The sequence below is a fragment of the Leucoraja erinacea genome, chromosome 10 (genome assembly GCF_028641065.1).
Source record: "Leucoraja erinacea ecotype New England chromosome 10, Leri_hhj_1, whole genome shotgun sequence".
NCBI classification, from domain to species: Eukaryota; Metazoa; Chordata; class Chondrichthyes; order Rajiformes; family Rajidae; genus Leucoraja; species Leucoraja erinaceus.
The window spans coordinates 44,432,422-44,449,466 of NC_073386.1; the positions used below are offsets into that span (position 1 = coordinate 44,432,422).

General features: G+C 41.8%; 1 protein-coding gene across 3 annotated transcripts in view; it reads right to left on the reverse strand.

Moving 5' to 3' along the window:
• The window catches only part of pgm1 (phosphoglucomutase 1), a 77,459-nt gene that overhangs the window by 14,519 nt on the left and 45,895 nt on the right, over positions 1 to 17,045 (reverse strand). For all 3 annotated transcript variants that reach the window (XM_055642086.1, XM_055642085.1, XM_055642087.1), the window contains 5 exons: positions 16,435 to 16,581; positions 15,194 to 15,319; positions 7,000 to 7,190; positions 3,947 to 4,101; positions 2,591 to 2,706 (listed from right to left, as the gene is read on the reverse strand). In XM_055642086.1, the coding sequence (XP_055498061.1) occupies positions 2,591 to 2,706; positions 3,947 to 4,101; positions 7,000 to 7,190; positions 15,194 to 15,319; positions 16,435 to 16,581 (735 nt within the window). The remainder of the gene's footprint in view (positions 1 to 2,590; positions 2,707 to 3,946; positions 4,102 to 6,999; positions 7,191 to 15,193; positions 15,320 to 16,434; positions 16,582 to 17,045) is intronic.

Genomic DNA, 17,045 nt, shown 5'->3' on the forward strand with positions numbered 1-17,045 from the left:
ACGTGTGTCTGTAAATGTGATCTCGGAACGACGCCAAAATGGTACACAATAGCGCTAAAATTATTTGCACCACCTTACTCACCATTGTCCTGTGGTGGTTTGTACCAAGTTTTGTTGAGATTGATGTTATATTTCACAAGTTATTCCCATTTTCACATTTAAAAAATCCAAATTTGAGAAAAAATTCTTCCCTCTGCAGCTCTGACTTCACAATTGGATTGTAACCCTACTCGTTCTACTTTACAAATGGCTCCACGGGTCCTCTATTCACTTTATTAATTTAATTTATGCCATCAACAGCACAACTTTGAACGCGGCAGTCACGCCTGCGCAGTGCGGTTCCGTCAGCATCGCATGCGTAGTTTAGTGGAATATGGCGTTGGGGGAATGGGACCCAACAGGTCCACGCTTGGTCTAGTTGTTGCTAAATCCCACATCAGACTCAATTGGTAGCTCCTCTGTGAATCATAGATGTGTAATTAATATTCAGGGTGGATTACACACAGGAAAGCAATGTTCAACAGCAGAGATATACTCTGGCCCATTGTTATTTGAATAGATCGTTAATCATAAATGTTTGTTGGAGTGTCACCAAACTACCATTATCTCCATAAAGCAGAAATTTGAGCATTTCCCATTGATATGCAATAGTATTATCATTGTCAGCTGCCCGCTAAAGAAACACTTTGGAAGTCAGAAAATAAATTGAACAAAGTACAAAATTCCGAGGCAATGCAGCATGGTTTAGGTGTCAGCATAATGGTAAAGATAAGCCGCCTGAAAGGCTTGGTGTGATACATTTAAAATACCTGGTTGAACACAAACAAAATAGCTTAACGTAAGCTTGACAGATGGAAAGAGCAATTAACCCAAAGTCTGTTATTGGCCAACGGAGGAACTTTGGGAAAATGTTCTTTGATGCTGCATTTTTAAAAAGATTCTGTGCCCTCCCTTCGTTTAGTTTAGAGATACAGCACGGTCTGCACCGACCAGCAATCCCCGCACATTAACACTATCCTACACACACTAGAGACAATTTACACGTATACCAAGACAATTAACCTACAAACCTGCACGTCTTTGGAATGTGGGAGGAAACCGAAGTTCTCGGAGAAAACCCACGTGGTCACGGGGAGAACATACAAACTCCGTAGAGACAGCACCCGTAATCAGGATTGAACCCAGGTCTACTGATGTTGTAAAGCAGAAACTCTACCACTCCGCCACTGTGCCGCCCTAAAACTCTTCTTCTCAAAATCATCCTGGAGCTCAAGTATGTTTTGCAGATTAAGTCACTTGAAGCTCCAAGGGCAATGAGAACATTTCTGTATTTTACATAGAATATGGCGTGGCTTGACCAAACTCCAGAAAACAATACATTTGCCGCTGTGAGGACAACCCAAAAACAGCCCAGCCTCCTTCAGGATAATGTTTCCTGATGCATTGCCACACCCTAATTCCCTGTGATTGTCCGGGACCCAAAATAGCAATGCCAGAATTCTTTCTACAGTGTCAAAAAAATCTTCACCAACCACAGATAAAACGTGCTTGCTAAAAAAAAACCCCACCAACTTGATGAACAAGAGCTTCCTGTGCCAACAAGAAGAAATATAATATTTAATGGCTCTGTTCCCATGTTGATGTCACTCATATCAAAGCCATTACAGTATCTTCTGCACAGATCATGAAGTAAACATTCCCACATAAACAAAGTATCTTATCAATCCATGATAATACAATCATTGTCTAACCAACCCTATGCATTTCCTTGGTGCTCTTTCCAACATCTATGTTTGCCTGTTACTTCTCTACAGCGATTCAATGTATTTCTAGGTAAGAAGCTGGCTGGTTGCTCTTATGTAGTGGAAGAACTCACAATCATCCACAAGGGCGACTGCAAGTTATTCTGAGCTGATGTCAATTTCTTTGACGAAAATTGAGGGTATGTTTATATTGATATTGTCCCAAGCACACTACAAGACCAGAGGGAGATGGCAATTTTCTTTTAGCTCAATGGCGTTTCTTCAGCTAGAAGACACATGGTATTAATCACTAAGATGACTTGGCTACATTTTCTGTTCTCTGAAGAATCAAACATTTGACAGTGTCTGGAATTAAGACAAACTGCTCTGCCAAATCATCATAATTAATTGGGGTCAAGGAAAGAGCGTTCACGTCGCGGCCCTGTTCCCACCAATCTTTCCACCAACACGCACAAGAAGCACAAGAAGCGCAAGACAGACACCATTGTATGCAGATGCCGAGAAATGTGTTCAGCTCTGGCTGAACAATTTCTAATCTTGTGATGTGGACTCGATAAGAAGATAATTAAGTTACCATGTACTGGAATTGTTTCTAGTTTTAGACTATACCTTAATGTTGAAAGCAACAATTAAAGAAAAATCTCAGGATAACAAACCACAATGACAAACTATAATAGTGAAAGTGATTCCTAGGTCCCTTAATTTGCATGCAGTGCGTTGCACAAAGTATTTATTATTCATGAAAAAGAAAATTAAACAGGCACCAGAGAAATTTAGATACGTCAATAGGTAATTCATCTCTCAAACTAGGAAATTAAACACCTTACCTGTTCCAAAGCTTTCTTCGCCACAAAGGGAAAGTTTGTTGGCATCCATCAAATTTCCAAAGAATTTCCAGCCAGTAGGTGTTTCATACAAAGCTATTTTTGTAGCTTTGGCAACCCTTCAAAGAGACAGATTCAGGTCTAATTTTCAATTTTGTTCAACATCCAAAAAAGCACATAATTTATTGCAGAATTTAACCTCACAACTTGGATTCATTTGTGTAAACAGAATGAACATGGAACAGCACAAGAGCAGATCCTTTGGTATTGATTACCCAAGCCAAACTTGATGCCAAGGTAAACTAATCTTCTATACCAGCACATGGTCCTCTTAAATGGTACTGCCTTTACCACCATGCCAGGCAATGTGTTCCAGGCACCCACAACTCTTGTGTAAAAATGCATGCCCTGCTTATCTCTATTATTATAACACTCTGATCTTGGATGTGGATGTATTTATTTGTGTGTGTCTTGTTTGTCTGTGATTCACATCTCCTCGAAAACACAACGCGCTAACGGTGTCATTTTTACATATTCCGATAGAGATTTACCTCATGATTTCAAAATTTGCCTCATCTGAAAATTTGATTAATTATTTCTTGATCTTTTTATTAAAATTGTTCACAAATCTGAGATTTTTTTTAAAGCTAACGAGCTGATGACATCATAATGGCTTTGCTCCTCGCGACCAGCTGCGCAGTTTTCAAAGCGCAGCTTGCTGGCCACTGTTTTTGCACGTGCTGCGAGTTACGTTAACGTTAACCCCCCCCCCCCCCCCCCCCCCCCCTCGCAGTCAACTCGAAATCGGCCAGCCGTCCGCAGCGCCTCGCCCGCAGCCCAGCCCCCCAGGGATTAATAAGTGTGTCAGTGGTATGCCAGACCTTGATACACAAATGGATAAATCTAAACAAATTTTGCAGATAGCAGACTAAAGGTTCAATAAAATAAAGAGAAAGCAGAATTGAAAACCAAATGGTTATGGAACGCAAAAGGGTGCGACTTAAATTATACATGTTATTACATAGATGAGCTTTGCTGTAAATTTCACTTATGCATAATATATAGACACATTATAAACTTCAGTTAGATCAATAATATTGTGCAACACTTGAGAGCAAACAATCTTTTGGAGCATCTTATTTAATTATCATTCTAAAGATTCTGTGGAATTGATCATAGGTTTCTCAAATATGTTTTCACTGACAAAAATACTAGAAAGCGATGAAGAAAGAATCAGTATGCTCAATGTACTTCTTCCTGAAAGGGGACCAAAAGGCATGGATTCCCCTTTAAGAAAACTAAAAGGAAATCAGGATGCTTTCACTATTAATTTCCATGCAGCAAGCAAATCGTGCTTACCGATCCAGTGCTCCACTCGTGGGCATGCTTCGAGCAAATCCTCGAACACCAGTTTGTTGGAAATACGGAATAGTGAAGATGTTCGCAGCAATCACAGCCACAGAGTCAGATGGGTTTACAAAGAATCCATGTTTTCCAAGGATCATATTCCGATCCTAAAAAAATACAAGTATATTTTCATTTATGTGATCATGTAATTTAAAAGACTGGTTAGCAATCAAAGTAAAATTCATTTGTGCTCATGTTTGAGAAATTAACTGCGTACTACACCTAATTTGTGGAGGGCTTTGCATCCTGGAGGTGAAGGCAGGACTTCTGCAAACAACTCCCCCACCCCCCCCACCACCACCACTACTAAGAATCTAAGATTGAAGTCATCTGCTGACCCAATGCTCCTGTAGGTTCATGGTTCTCTCAGGTAGTCATCACAGAGCTTGGTGACACGTGCTGGATTACCTTCAGCTATGTCATCATGCATAGATTGCTCTCTCTGATGTCTTTAAACTTGCTTGCCAATTGTTAATTCATGGAAGCAGGGACCCAAGTCATCTCTCTCAATTTACTGTTCACCAAAGAGAGTTCCCCCAAACATTCTCTAATCCCAGAGGAAATTATTTCATCCTTTTTCATTTCAGCGAAAACAAAGTAGCCTTTCCAGCACTGGGCCAAAAAGAGAAGGCAGCATAAAGAGGCTTCTACGATGCACATTGCTGTCTTCACAGAGATGCAGGAAACTTTTGTCTATGCTTAGAAGTTGTAAGGGCTCCCATTAATAAACCAGATTTTATCATCATCAGAAAGAGGTTCCACTTCCTCAACATAAAGGTTGATGTCACTGAAGAAAAGAATCTCTTGAGAGTCATTGTCAAATTTCTTGGAAGCATGTGACTTCTTCATCTACAATACCAGACATTTTCAGTAGGCAGCACTGCCTCAAAGGATACATCTAGTGGACTAACAGTATCTTCTACTTTCCAAGATCCCCACACTATTTTGGACTCCAGCCACAGCAGCCAAGAGCAGATGCAATTATAGTCATGCAAGTACCCAAATAATTGTGAAAATTGCACTGATTCTATTGCCTTACTATCAATTGTATCAGCTGGAGTACATCACAACATATGCTAACAAGATGACTCTTGATTCTTACTCTGAGTCTAAGAGGGTCAAGAGTGTTTAGTGTCATATGTCCCAAACAATGAAATTCTTACCTGCAGCAGCACAGCAGAATAAACCACATAAACAGGCTTTTGAACCCAATAGCCCATTGCACCCATCTACACCAGTGCCATTTACCTGCATTTGGTCTGTAGCTTTTTATGTACTTGTCTAGCTTCTCAAAGTATCTGCCTCCACCACATCCTCAGACAGCACATTCTAATACTGAGAAAAACCTGTGTGTGATAATATTCTCCCAAGATCCCCATTAAACCATAAACCTCTCACTCATGCCCTTTTGGCTTTGACACCCAACCATGGGATAAAGATTGTTATTGTCTATCATGTGTACCCCCGACATTATTTTGTATACCTCTGATAAGTCACCCCCCAGCCTCCTCACTCCAGCTTTCTCCTTAAAGTAGTAACGCTCAAATCCAGGCAACAATCTGGTGAATTTCCTTTGCACCCTTTCCTGTGCAATCACATCTTCACAATATGGAGACTTCAATTCTGTTCCCCATGCTACACAATCTAGCCAACAAAAATACAATAGCAACATACAGACTTTGAGACTGACGGACATGAGGCACAGCGTGAAGAACTGTGTTGATGTTAAGGATCATAATGTAGAATGGGTAATTGGGCACGATGATTTAGCAGGCTCCTGTAAACACATCCTATGTAAGAATAATGTTATAGACGATGCCTCCCATCTATTATCTGCTGATAGACAAGGGAGTCAATGTTCAAATTGAGATTTTAAAATCATATTTAATTATATTCCACATCCCCACCTGCACTGAATCTAACAGATCAAAACCTGATTCCCTGATAACAACATTTAAATGGCTTGGTCCATCAGCTCTGTACTTCCCAATGATTGGTCCTCTTGCTGAAATGATTATGAGCTTTGCATGAAAAATCTAATTCCACTGTGCAAGTCTAAACATTGGTCAAGATATTAAATATTTGGACTGGTGCTTACTATCAATTGTAAATAGCGAACATGATAACCAATGCAACTAAGAGTAATGCACATTGCAGCACTTTGATCAGATTGACCGATAGAGTTGCATTTCAAACCAACAAAATCCCCAATCATACAATGAGAAATCCCTACGACTCATTACGTTAATTCAAGCTATTGAACCAACTGATCATTTGTGTGTGCGCAATTCAGCTGAAACAAACATCACTGGAAGAAGCATCACAATTAATTCTGGTTACGACAGATGGACCCAATCAATGTAGTATTCTGCTGTCCCTCACTTGCTCCCTCACTCATTGCTATCATTTTCAATCACCTACATAATTGGACATTCCGAGAAAATGGGCATTTTGACGAACAGGTTATGAGCTAAATTGAATGTCCTCTACCTGTGCAATAGGTGGGAGCACAGGGAATTTCGTCAACAAATGCGCAAATTTACTGCTGGGACCCCAGACTATATTACCATTGTTTCATTCTCCAGACTCGAAGGTGAGCTGGCGCTCTACACAACCTGAGAAGAACTCTGCTTACACCAAAGTGGCTGGGTAAAGGGGAGGGGTCATGGTCAAGGTTGGAGTGCAGGAGGCCATGATTGAAGATGAGGAGAATGATGTGGGGTAAAACTTGTCTACTTTTGAAAATGACAGGGGCTCTTTGAGCCATATCTGTGCTCTGTAGAAGATCAATATGCTCCAGCGATATATCTCATTCATAATATCACAAGATATTCATGCAGGAAAACGATCTACTTGCTTGTAGTTTCTCTCTGTTATCGCTACTGCAAATGGTTCTTCGGTCTATTGGGGGGTTGGGCTTGTTTCATGAATATGTACAAGAGACTAGGTTACAGGTAATTGTTCCGAGCTGAAATACCGACAGAAAGACAAATGTTTTTTCTTACACCATCGCCATCAAATGCAGCTCCAAAATCATAGTCTCCAGTTTCCATGGTCTCCACTAGGTCAGCAGCATATGTTAAGTTTGGATCAGGATGGTGACCACCAAAGTCTTCAAGAGGTGTGCAGTTCACTGCTGAATTTGCAGGTGACCCCAGTTCTTCACACAAAATCTTCTTAACGTAAGGACCCATCACTAATTAAAATAATAAAATGAATGAAATACAAAAATATCCTGATGACAAGTGCAGCTTATGACAGTGAAATACTTTAAACCCTAAATTTAATAAATTGGACATCATGCAAACTATCACCAAAATCAAAATAAGCCAATGTTTCAAATAAAAGATGCTGGAACTACTCAGCAAACCAAGCAGCCTCTGTGGAAAGGGAAACAGAATTAACTGCAAGTTCAATGATTAGTGTAGATGGTAAAAATGTGGACAGGGATGTGGTGGGCCACAGGGCTTGTTTCTGAACCGTACATCTAAGACACAATAACTTTGACTCTTCATCAGAAATGAAAAAGGTTAGAGCTAAAATAAGTTTGATGCTTAGGAGAAGGAGGAAAGGAAAGAAACAATAAGGAAGACCTGTGTTGATCTGAAACGGACCGTACCCTTGTTTGCTCTCCATCTTAAAACCTATTTTACCTCCATCTTTCCCCAGTTCTGGTTAAATGTATTGACACAAAGCTTCAATTGTTTTTCTCTTTCCACAGGCATAGAGGAAGATGTCAAGACTAAATTAAATTTAAACCCAAAAATATACAATTTACCACCAACAGTTTCTTATTAAATATTTTCTTTTGAACGTGAAGCATTGCTAACACGGTCTGTCAGATTTATTTTATTTTCTCAAATATCAATCCATGGCTTCCAAATTAGTTGCATTGTTGCCAACCATTTATCGGTTCATAAAATATATTTTTCAGCATGATAAACCTTTCCGATGTTATATCTCTGACAACTGGTTCACTGCAACTCCCAAATGGGAAGGGAGGATAACTGTATGTCTTCATTGCAGCTATATGAATAAACTTACATTCCGGATTTTTAAGATTTAAAAAAAAAACTTTTGAGAAAGTTTCAATAAAAATTCATTTGTAGTTTGAAGGATGTATTTGTACTGGATAGAGTATAGAGAATACCATAATTTCAGGTATGGGAAGAAATTGGAAGGTTAGATTTGTTACCTTTGACGCAGAGGAGGCTGTAGGGTGAAACTAATAGAAGTGTATAAAATTATGAAGCATAGATAGAGTGGATAGTAAAAAGCTTCTCTCAATGGCAGATGTGTCCAATATGAACAGGCATTGTTTTAAAGTGAAGAGTAAGAAGTGTAGGGGTGTTCAGAGGAAGAATATTTTTATCCAGATGGTGGTTGCAATCCAGGACATACTGCTTGATAGGTTGGTGGAGGCAGGTACTCTCACAACATTTAAGCAGTACCTGGACTAGCACTTGAAACACCAAGGCATAGTTGACAACCGGCCAGCTGCTGGTCAGTGGGATTAGTATAGATAGGGCCCGATGATCAGAGTGGACACGATGGCTAAAGGGGCAATAACTTTACCTATTCCTGACTTTACTTTCTCTCAAATCCAGATTAAATTGGGGACATGGTATTACAAACATGAAATGTTCTCTGTGAATCTTGAGTAGAGAATGCTTGCAGATTACATACAAAATGTCAACCTTAGTCTAAGAGGCTGTAGATTTAAGGCTAATTCAAATCTCATGCATACAACCTCTGATAATTATGGAGAGCAAGCGACTAAAAACAGCTAAAGAAACCAGCAAGAAACCAGCAGAGATTCTGTCAAAGCTCAAGTCAGGATTACATTGTGGCCAGTTCATTTAGCAACAACATAAAAGGCGGTAAGGAGAGTACAACATTGTCGAGTGTGTTTGGTGATTATAGCATGGAAACAGGCGTTTACGCCCACCAAGTCCATGCTGACCATTGATCGTCCATTAACACTAGTTCTATGTTATTCCACTTTCTCATCTAACCCTTACACATTTGGGAAATGTTATAATAGAAACCAATTAATCTACAACCTCTGATAATTATAGCAAACACATATTTGGAATGCTTGAGGAAATCAGAGCACATGGGGGAAACCCCGCGGTCACAGGGAGAATGTGCAAACACAGACAGCATCCAAAGTCTGGATTGAACCCAGGTCTCTGGCATGCGAGGCACCAGCTTTACCAGCTGCGCCACCATGACTTGTGTCAGTCACGAAGAGGTAGAGAAGTAGGCAAGTGGTAAAGGAGATCTGGAAGTTGGAACCGGGTGATAAAGGTCCAGAATCACAACAGGATTGCAATCAATATTGCTGTACACGTGAGGATAGCAATCAGACTTGTGTTAGAGAAGAAGGTGGGGGACGGTGGCAACGTTTTTAACAAAGCTGCATTGAAAGTATAAAATACACCATATAGGCTCAGAATTTCTGGTTATTCACTATTGCTGAACAAAACAAGTGTTATGTTCCACGTATATGAAACCTGGAGCCTTACCCCATTTGAAGAACACCAATATCTAATATTGCCAATCACAGAATTCTCTAGCAGTAATCCAAGATAACCATATAACCATATAACAATTTACAGCACGGAAACAGGCCATCTCGACCCTTCTAGTCCGTGTCGAACACATATTCTCCCCTAGTCCCATATACCTGCGCTCAGACATAACCTTCCATTCGCTTCCCGTCCATATAACTATCCAATTTATTTTTAAATGATAAAAACGAACCTGCCTCCACCACCTTCACTGGAAGCTCATTCCACACAGCCACCACTCTCTGAGTAAAGAAGTTCCCCCTCATGTTACCCCTAAACTTCAGTCCCTTCATTCTCATTAAGATCATTAGCAACAATTCAAAAAAAGAGTCATTTAAGAATTTCAATTTTTATTCCTTTAAGCTTTGGCAAAGTAGGAATGCTTCCATGGGATAATAAAAATTACAGATCTTCTACTGTCAACCATATTCCCCTCCCCTCCCCTTCCAAATGCTATCCCATAAGACGCTAGGTCCAGTCTCCCAAAATTGTCAACAAGGTTCATTTTTATATTCATTTTCAGAGTTTGCATTATTAGCAAGGCCAGCATTTTGTTGGTACACACAACCACAAAGCCCAAACGAGCAGATTACTTTGACATGGATAGTGTTGAGTCTTTTGAGAGTTATCAGTGTTACATCCAACCATGGCAATAGTTGTTGGGGTCTTTGTTTGGTGCTGTAGCTCACCATTGCCAACTTTACATTATTTGGATGAGCACATGTCAAGATTTCTCACCAAACAACTTATTTAGATATATGAGCAAGAAATGAAAGTTGAAAAGTCAAGATTAACTAAAAGTTAGCAACAGAATTTCTACAGTGAAAACTGCTAAAATAAAAACAAGGTATAATCAGTATATAATATTTGCTGATCGAGATATGCAAAGCATTGTTTCGTAAAGAAGTCAAATTATTCGCACTTCTTCACCAATTCGGTATATTATTTAGTTTGGGTAAATTTGTCATCAAAGGCACATTTATTGTCCCATTCAACAATCTTTACATATTTAAGTATACCTTATAACATGACACCTACTCTACAGCATCTGGCAGCAGCTTGAAGTGCCAAATTGGGAATCAATAATGGGAAGGGCAAACAGTCAGTAATTCTATCTTGAGGAAGGTACTACTTGTGAAAGGATCAATGGCACACATAAGAACAACAAGCATCTATGCAAATAATTTGGATTATATCACGAATAACGTAATATCTTATGCAAAGCTATTTATTAAATATATTTTTAACTTCATCTTTTTGAATAATCTTCCGGGCACACTCCATGCTGGTCGACGTGAAGGGACAGCGTCTCATCCATTCTAAGACTTTCGAGTCTTGCGCCACACTGTGCCGCATCTCAGCTCGGTGACCTCCTCTAATAACGATTACGCCCGGATCTTGGCCAATTTCCCCGACATCCTAACCCCCCAGTTCACAACGGCCAGCCCCATGCATGGGGTAAAGCACCATATCCCCACCACCAGACAGCCACTCCATGCACGCGCACGTAGGCTGCCCCCGACAAGCTCCAATTGGCCAAAGACGAGTTCCGCCGGATGGAGGAAATGGGCATTGTGCGCTGCTCAGTCAGTCTCTGGGCATCTCTGCTTCACATGGTCCCCAAAGCGTCTGGGGGCTGGAGACCCTGTAGGGACTACCGCCGTCTCAACGACGTCACAACGGCCGACCAGTACCATCAGTTTTCATGGCCACCACATCGATCAGCACGGTGCGGTCGTGCTCCCGTCCAAGGTTGTGGCCATTTGCCAGTTTCCCAAACCCTCGACAGTGAAGGGACTCCATGAGTTTGTCGGAATGGTTAATTTTTATCAAGTCAAGTCGTTATTGTCATGTGTCCCATAGGACAATGAAATTCTCGCTTGCTGCAGCACAACCGAACATAAAGTAAGCATAAATACAGAACATTTCAGTGTGTATCTATATAGCATTGACCATAAATATACACATAAATAAACAGATAAAGTGCAATAGGCTGTTATAGTTCAGAGTTTGTTTGATTGCGAGTTTAATAGCCTGATGGCTGTGGGGAAGAAGCTGTTCCTGAACCTGGATGTACCAGATTTCAGGCTCCTGTACCTTCTACCTGATGGCAGCAGAGAGATGAGTGTGTGGCCAGGATGGTGTGGGTCCTTGATGATGTTAGCAGCCTTTTTGAGGCAGCGACTGCAATAGATCCCTTCGATGGTGGGGAGGTCAGAGCCGATGATGGACTGGGCAGTGGTCACAACTTTCTGCATTCTTTTCTGCTCCTGGATGCTCAAGTTGCCGAACCAAGCCACGATGCAACCAGTCAGCATGCTCTCTACTGTGCACCTGTAGAAGTTTGAGAGAGTCCTCTTTGACATACCGACTCTCCGTAATCTTCTCAGGAGGCAGAGGCGCTGATGTGCTTTCTTTATAATTGCATCAGTGTGCTGTTATCGGAAATATGCATGCACAGGAGTTTGAAGTTCTTGACCCTTTCCACCATCATCCCGTTGATATAAACGGGATTGTGGGTCCCTATCCTACACCTTCCAAAGTCCACAATCAGTTCCTTGGTTTTGCTGGTGTTGAGAGCCAGGTAATTGTGCTGGCACCATTTGGTTAGTGCCGTGCGAGCAGCACCGTTTCGTGCCAGCAGCCACGAGGATCATGCAACCGGTGTTAAAGGCCATGGCCAGCAACCAGAGAGATCTTGTTTGGGACGACGCAGCCACGACCGCTTTCAACAATGCCAAAGAGGCACTGGAAAAGGCGACTATGGTAGTCCATCCACGCGCCGACTGTGTCTCACAGTGGATACATCTGGCACAGCTGTGGGCGGAGCGTTGGAACAACTGATCGAGAAGCTGGAAGCCCCTCGCCTTTTTTAGTCATCACCCGAGCAGAAGTACAGTGCTTTCGACCAACAGCTCCTCGCGCTCTACCTGGCGATCCGGCATATCCGCTACATCCTTGAGGGCAGGTGTTTCACAGCTTTCACCGATCATCAGCCACTCACGTTTGCCTTTGCAAAGGTGTCTGATCCCTGGTCATCCTGGCAGCAGCGTCACTTGGCCTATTTCTCTGAGGACACGACTTGCATTCAGCACATCGCGGGCAAGAGCAACCTGGTTACAGATGCGTTGTCCCGCACCACCATCAAAGCTATCCGCGTTTTGGCCCAATGTGTCAACTACACGGCCCTTGCGGCCGCACAGCGCGAGGACGAGGAAATGCTCGGCTACCGCACCGCCATCTCAGGCCTGTTGTTGTAGGATGTGCGATTCGGGCCCGCTGACACCACGCTCATTTGCGACGTGTTTACCGGACAGCCGAGACCCATCATCCCCGCAGCTTGGCGCCACTGGATTTTCTACATGGTTCATGGTTTGGCTCACCTTTCCATCCGGGCAACAACGGCTCTGGTGGCAGCCAAGTTCATGTGGCACGGGTTGCGCAAACAGGTTGGCAACTGGGCCAGAGCGTGCATCCCCTGTCAAACTTCAAAGGTTCAGCGTCACATGAAGGCGCCGCTGCAGAATTTCGCCCTGACACACCGGCTTTCGACCATATCCACGTCGACATCATGGGACTGCTGCCTCCATCCAGATGTGTCACATCACCTTCTCACCATCGTGGACAGATTCACGAGATGGCCGGAAGCCGTCTTGCTCTCTGCTGCAACGTGTGCACGCACCTTCACTGCCCACTGGATTGGTGTGCCGGTGGACATCTGCTCTGACAGAGGTGCGCAGTACACCTCCGAGTTGTGGTCACCAATGGCCCGGCTGCCTGGTGCTCAGCTGCACCACACTACGGCCTACCACCCGCAAGCCAACAGCATCTTTAAAGGCACGGATCACAGGCCCGGACTGGATGGATGAGTTGCTGGGCATACGCACTACTCCGGAGGACATGGCAATTTCCGCAGCCAAGCTGGTGTACGGCGCCCCGCTTATGGTCCCAGGGTATTTCATCCCGGCGGCACATGGACATCAAGAACCGCCCACGACCATTGCCGACGCGCCTCCAGGAGAAGGTGGGCACGCTCTCTCCCGTCCCGACATCCTGCCACGGACTCACTCCCACGTACGTCCCACCCACCCTCAAAGACTGCCAGTATGTTTTCCTTTGTCGCAATTCTCACCGGACGCCACTGCAAAGGCCTTACGAGGGACCTTTCCAGATGCTGCACCTCGACTTTCGTCATCAACATGGGCGGTATGCACGAGACCGTTTCCGTGGACCATCTTAAGCCAGCGCATTTGGACATTAATCAGCCAGTGCAGGTGGCATAGCCTCGCCGTAGAGGGCGTCCACTGTTACGACCGCACCCGCCTTCAATTCCGTCGGTTGTGACCCCGAGCACAGGAGACATGTACACGAGATCAGGCCGCCTTACTCGTAAACCTACTCGCCTCCATTACTCCGGATCTGGGGGGGGGGGGGGGGGGGGGGGGGGGGGGTCATGTGGCGCCATCTTGTGGTCAAGCCACTTGTATCCCGAACCTTCGATGGTCGGGCTCGAACTCTCACTTGAACCGGGCGTGACCTGGGCCGACCAATCACGATGTCGGGGGGCGGGCCGTTAGGCGGTTGGAATTCGAAGGATTAGCAGATGGAATTCGAAGAGGTGGAGTTGAACTGGAGTTTCCGCTCGTGAGCAATGGGGCTGTATCGTTTATTTTTTAAACAGAGTGTTTACCAACGCGTGGACCTCCACAATTTACAGCTTTTAAAAACAAAAGATTAAAATTAATATTTTTCCCCCCAATTCTTTTGAAACAGGAAAATAGTTGCAGGACTAGGCCATTCGGCCCTTCGAGCCAGCACTGCCATTCAATATGATCATCTAAAATCAGTACCCCATTCCTGCTTTTTCCCCATATCCCTTGATTCATTTAGCCCTACAAGCTAAATCTAACTCTCTCTTACAAGGAAAATAGCCGTCAAATCTGAATGTGACACAGACATGTAAAACAACGGTTCATTGTAAAATGGCCTTATAGAGGAGGGCATTCAGCTCAATGTGTCCATAACTCAATTCCTCCTTGTGAAAGTTTGGATAGAAAATAGATTTTACAAAAGAATGATCATTCATGGGCGAATTGACAACAAAATTTGTCTTCTGTTCCTTGAATTTCTTCATTATCATAATTATTGAGAAAGAAATCTATTCCCACCTTCCAGCTATAACTACATCACTCTGCACCACATGGCTCTTCAACTACACATACAAACTTTTAAAATGTGCTGAGGATGTCTGCTATTATCATCCTTTCAGTTGCCAATTCCACACTTTAACCATCCTCTAGGTGTAAAAAAGTTTTCTCACTTCCCTGTGAATACAATGGTTTGGCTTAAATTGAAGAATTGGTAATAGTAGTTTAAAATCTTAAAGTTAAAGAAGTATGTTTTGCAAATGGTTATTTAATCAGACATTGATTTATCTCCAAAGAATTCAATTATGCAAATCACAATAAAATAGAGTAATTTAAGTGAACTCTATTTGTCAAGCATATTTTTATGAATAAGATTCAGGTTTGCTAATTAAATTATATACCAAGAATCTTCAGCAAGACTATAAAACATGTTCTAACATTAATATAATAATAACTTGCTCTTTCACAGTAGTTCATACCTCCATGCATGGCATCTAATCTTATCTTCAAGTGCTCTGAACCAGATAGTAGCTCCTTCAAAGCATTAAAATCAAAGATGTTTCGTAGCATGTTCACGTAAGCCTCCACCGAATCCACAATTTCCACTAGAAGATAATCACTTTATAGTTACTGCTCTGGTATTTATTATTATTTGAGATAATAGCACATGTGATAGAAAAGACTAGTTGTTACAAAAGGTTGGTGTTAATAAAGAAAGGGGAATCTGTGTTCTACTTCAAATGAAAATATTAAAGTTGATAAATCAATAAATTAAAGAACAGATGGAATATCTGGGGAGAAGTTCAAGTTGATTTGTTGCTTCATATCATTATGAGGAGTAAAAGATAATCTTTGGAATGAAATGAAAAGTGGACATTTTTTCCATGTGTAGAAAAAAACCCTATTTTGCCCATAAAACTAATTTCAGTAGACTGAACCTGCTGCCTCAAAAGGTACCTCAATTTCTTATTTTGAAAGTTTGGTTAGAAAATAGATTCTACACAGAAAATGATCATTCATGGGCCAATTGACTAAAAAAATATAGTTTAAATGGCAAGTCTTCTGTTCCTTGAACTTCTTCATTATCACAATTTTAAATAATACTGGCTTTTGAGTAATTAAATGGTAATGGCATCATGCAATAGCCGGACAACATGAACACTCCTATCTCGCATTTAATTAGCTTGTCACAACTGGAGTGCTGGATAGTAGTCTTATGCCTTATTGAGTTAAAGTGAAAAGGAAAAATCTAATGAGATTATTCTTCTAAACTATTATTCAAGGATCCTAGCTGGAAGAAACTCTGAATGAATTATCAGATAACAGAAGAATCAGCTTGATTTTGATAATGCTATTCTATTATTTAATTAACTGCCAAGTCCAGTAAAGCTCGTGTTTAAAATATGGATTTGATACTGGCCAGGTGTTTACTTTAGAATGAATAGCAGTTCCAGAAGAGAAGGAAAAGAAACTTGGGATGCTTCACATCCAATACTGCAGACAGCTGATTTTCAGTTCGAAACCACATTTCTGCAAGGAACACGGGCAGAATTATTACACAGCCCACTGTTACATGATCTTATTGGCAAATAGTATAGCATTATCATGCCCAGGGACAAGGCACTATGCATTAATGAGGAGACAGCAATAGACTTAGTATACTTTTTTTTTAAGTTTAGTTTTGGTCAATGGTTTTGAATAAGAGGAAGGAATGAGATACCTGAAAATGGTTTAAACTTGTTCTCCAAGTCGAACTGTTGTTTTCCAATTGTGCTTAAGTCAACTTTCAGATCAGGGCAAATAGAATATTCTTCAATCGTTTTGCTGAGTTGAAAAATCTTCTCTGTGACAGCCTCAGGAGCTGGACCTGAAAGAGGCAAGATATACTCAAGATTCCGTGAAAGAGATAAATCAGCACAGATAGTTATTCATTAAATATACTACTTTCTTACATAGTGGTGCCTTTTGCTTCAAAAGATCCACTTGAATGAAACTTACAGGGTTTCTCCCAAACCGTTTCCAGAAAGTCAAATTGAAATCAAAATATCTGCCGTTTGTAAACTCTTTGATTCCTAAAGATTTTCAAATTGGATTTGATATAGAAGACCACAAATTGCAGTGGATTCTTGAGGCTAAAACAAGATTTGGTCAGGGCTGTTATTCATGATCATAACTTTGCAGCTTAACAGGCGCAGACAAAATTGAGATTGTCCATTATGCACTCAAGACGTGCGGGTTTGTAGGTTAATTGGCCTCTGTAAATTGCCCCCAATATGGACTAGTATGAACAGGTGATTGAAGGTCAGTGTTTCCATGCTGTGTCTCTAAACT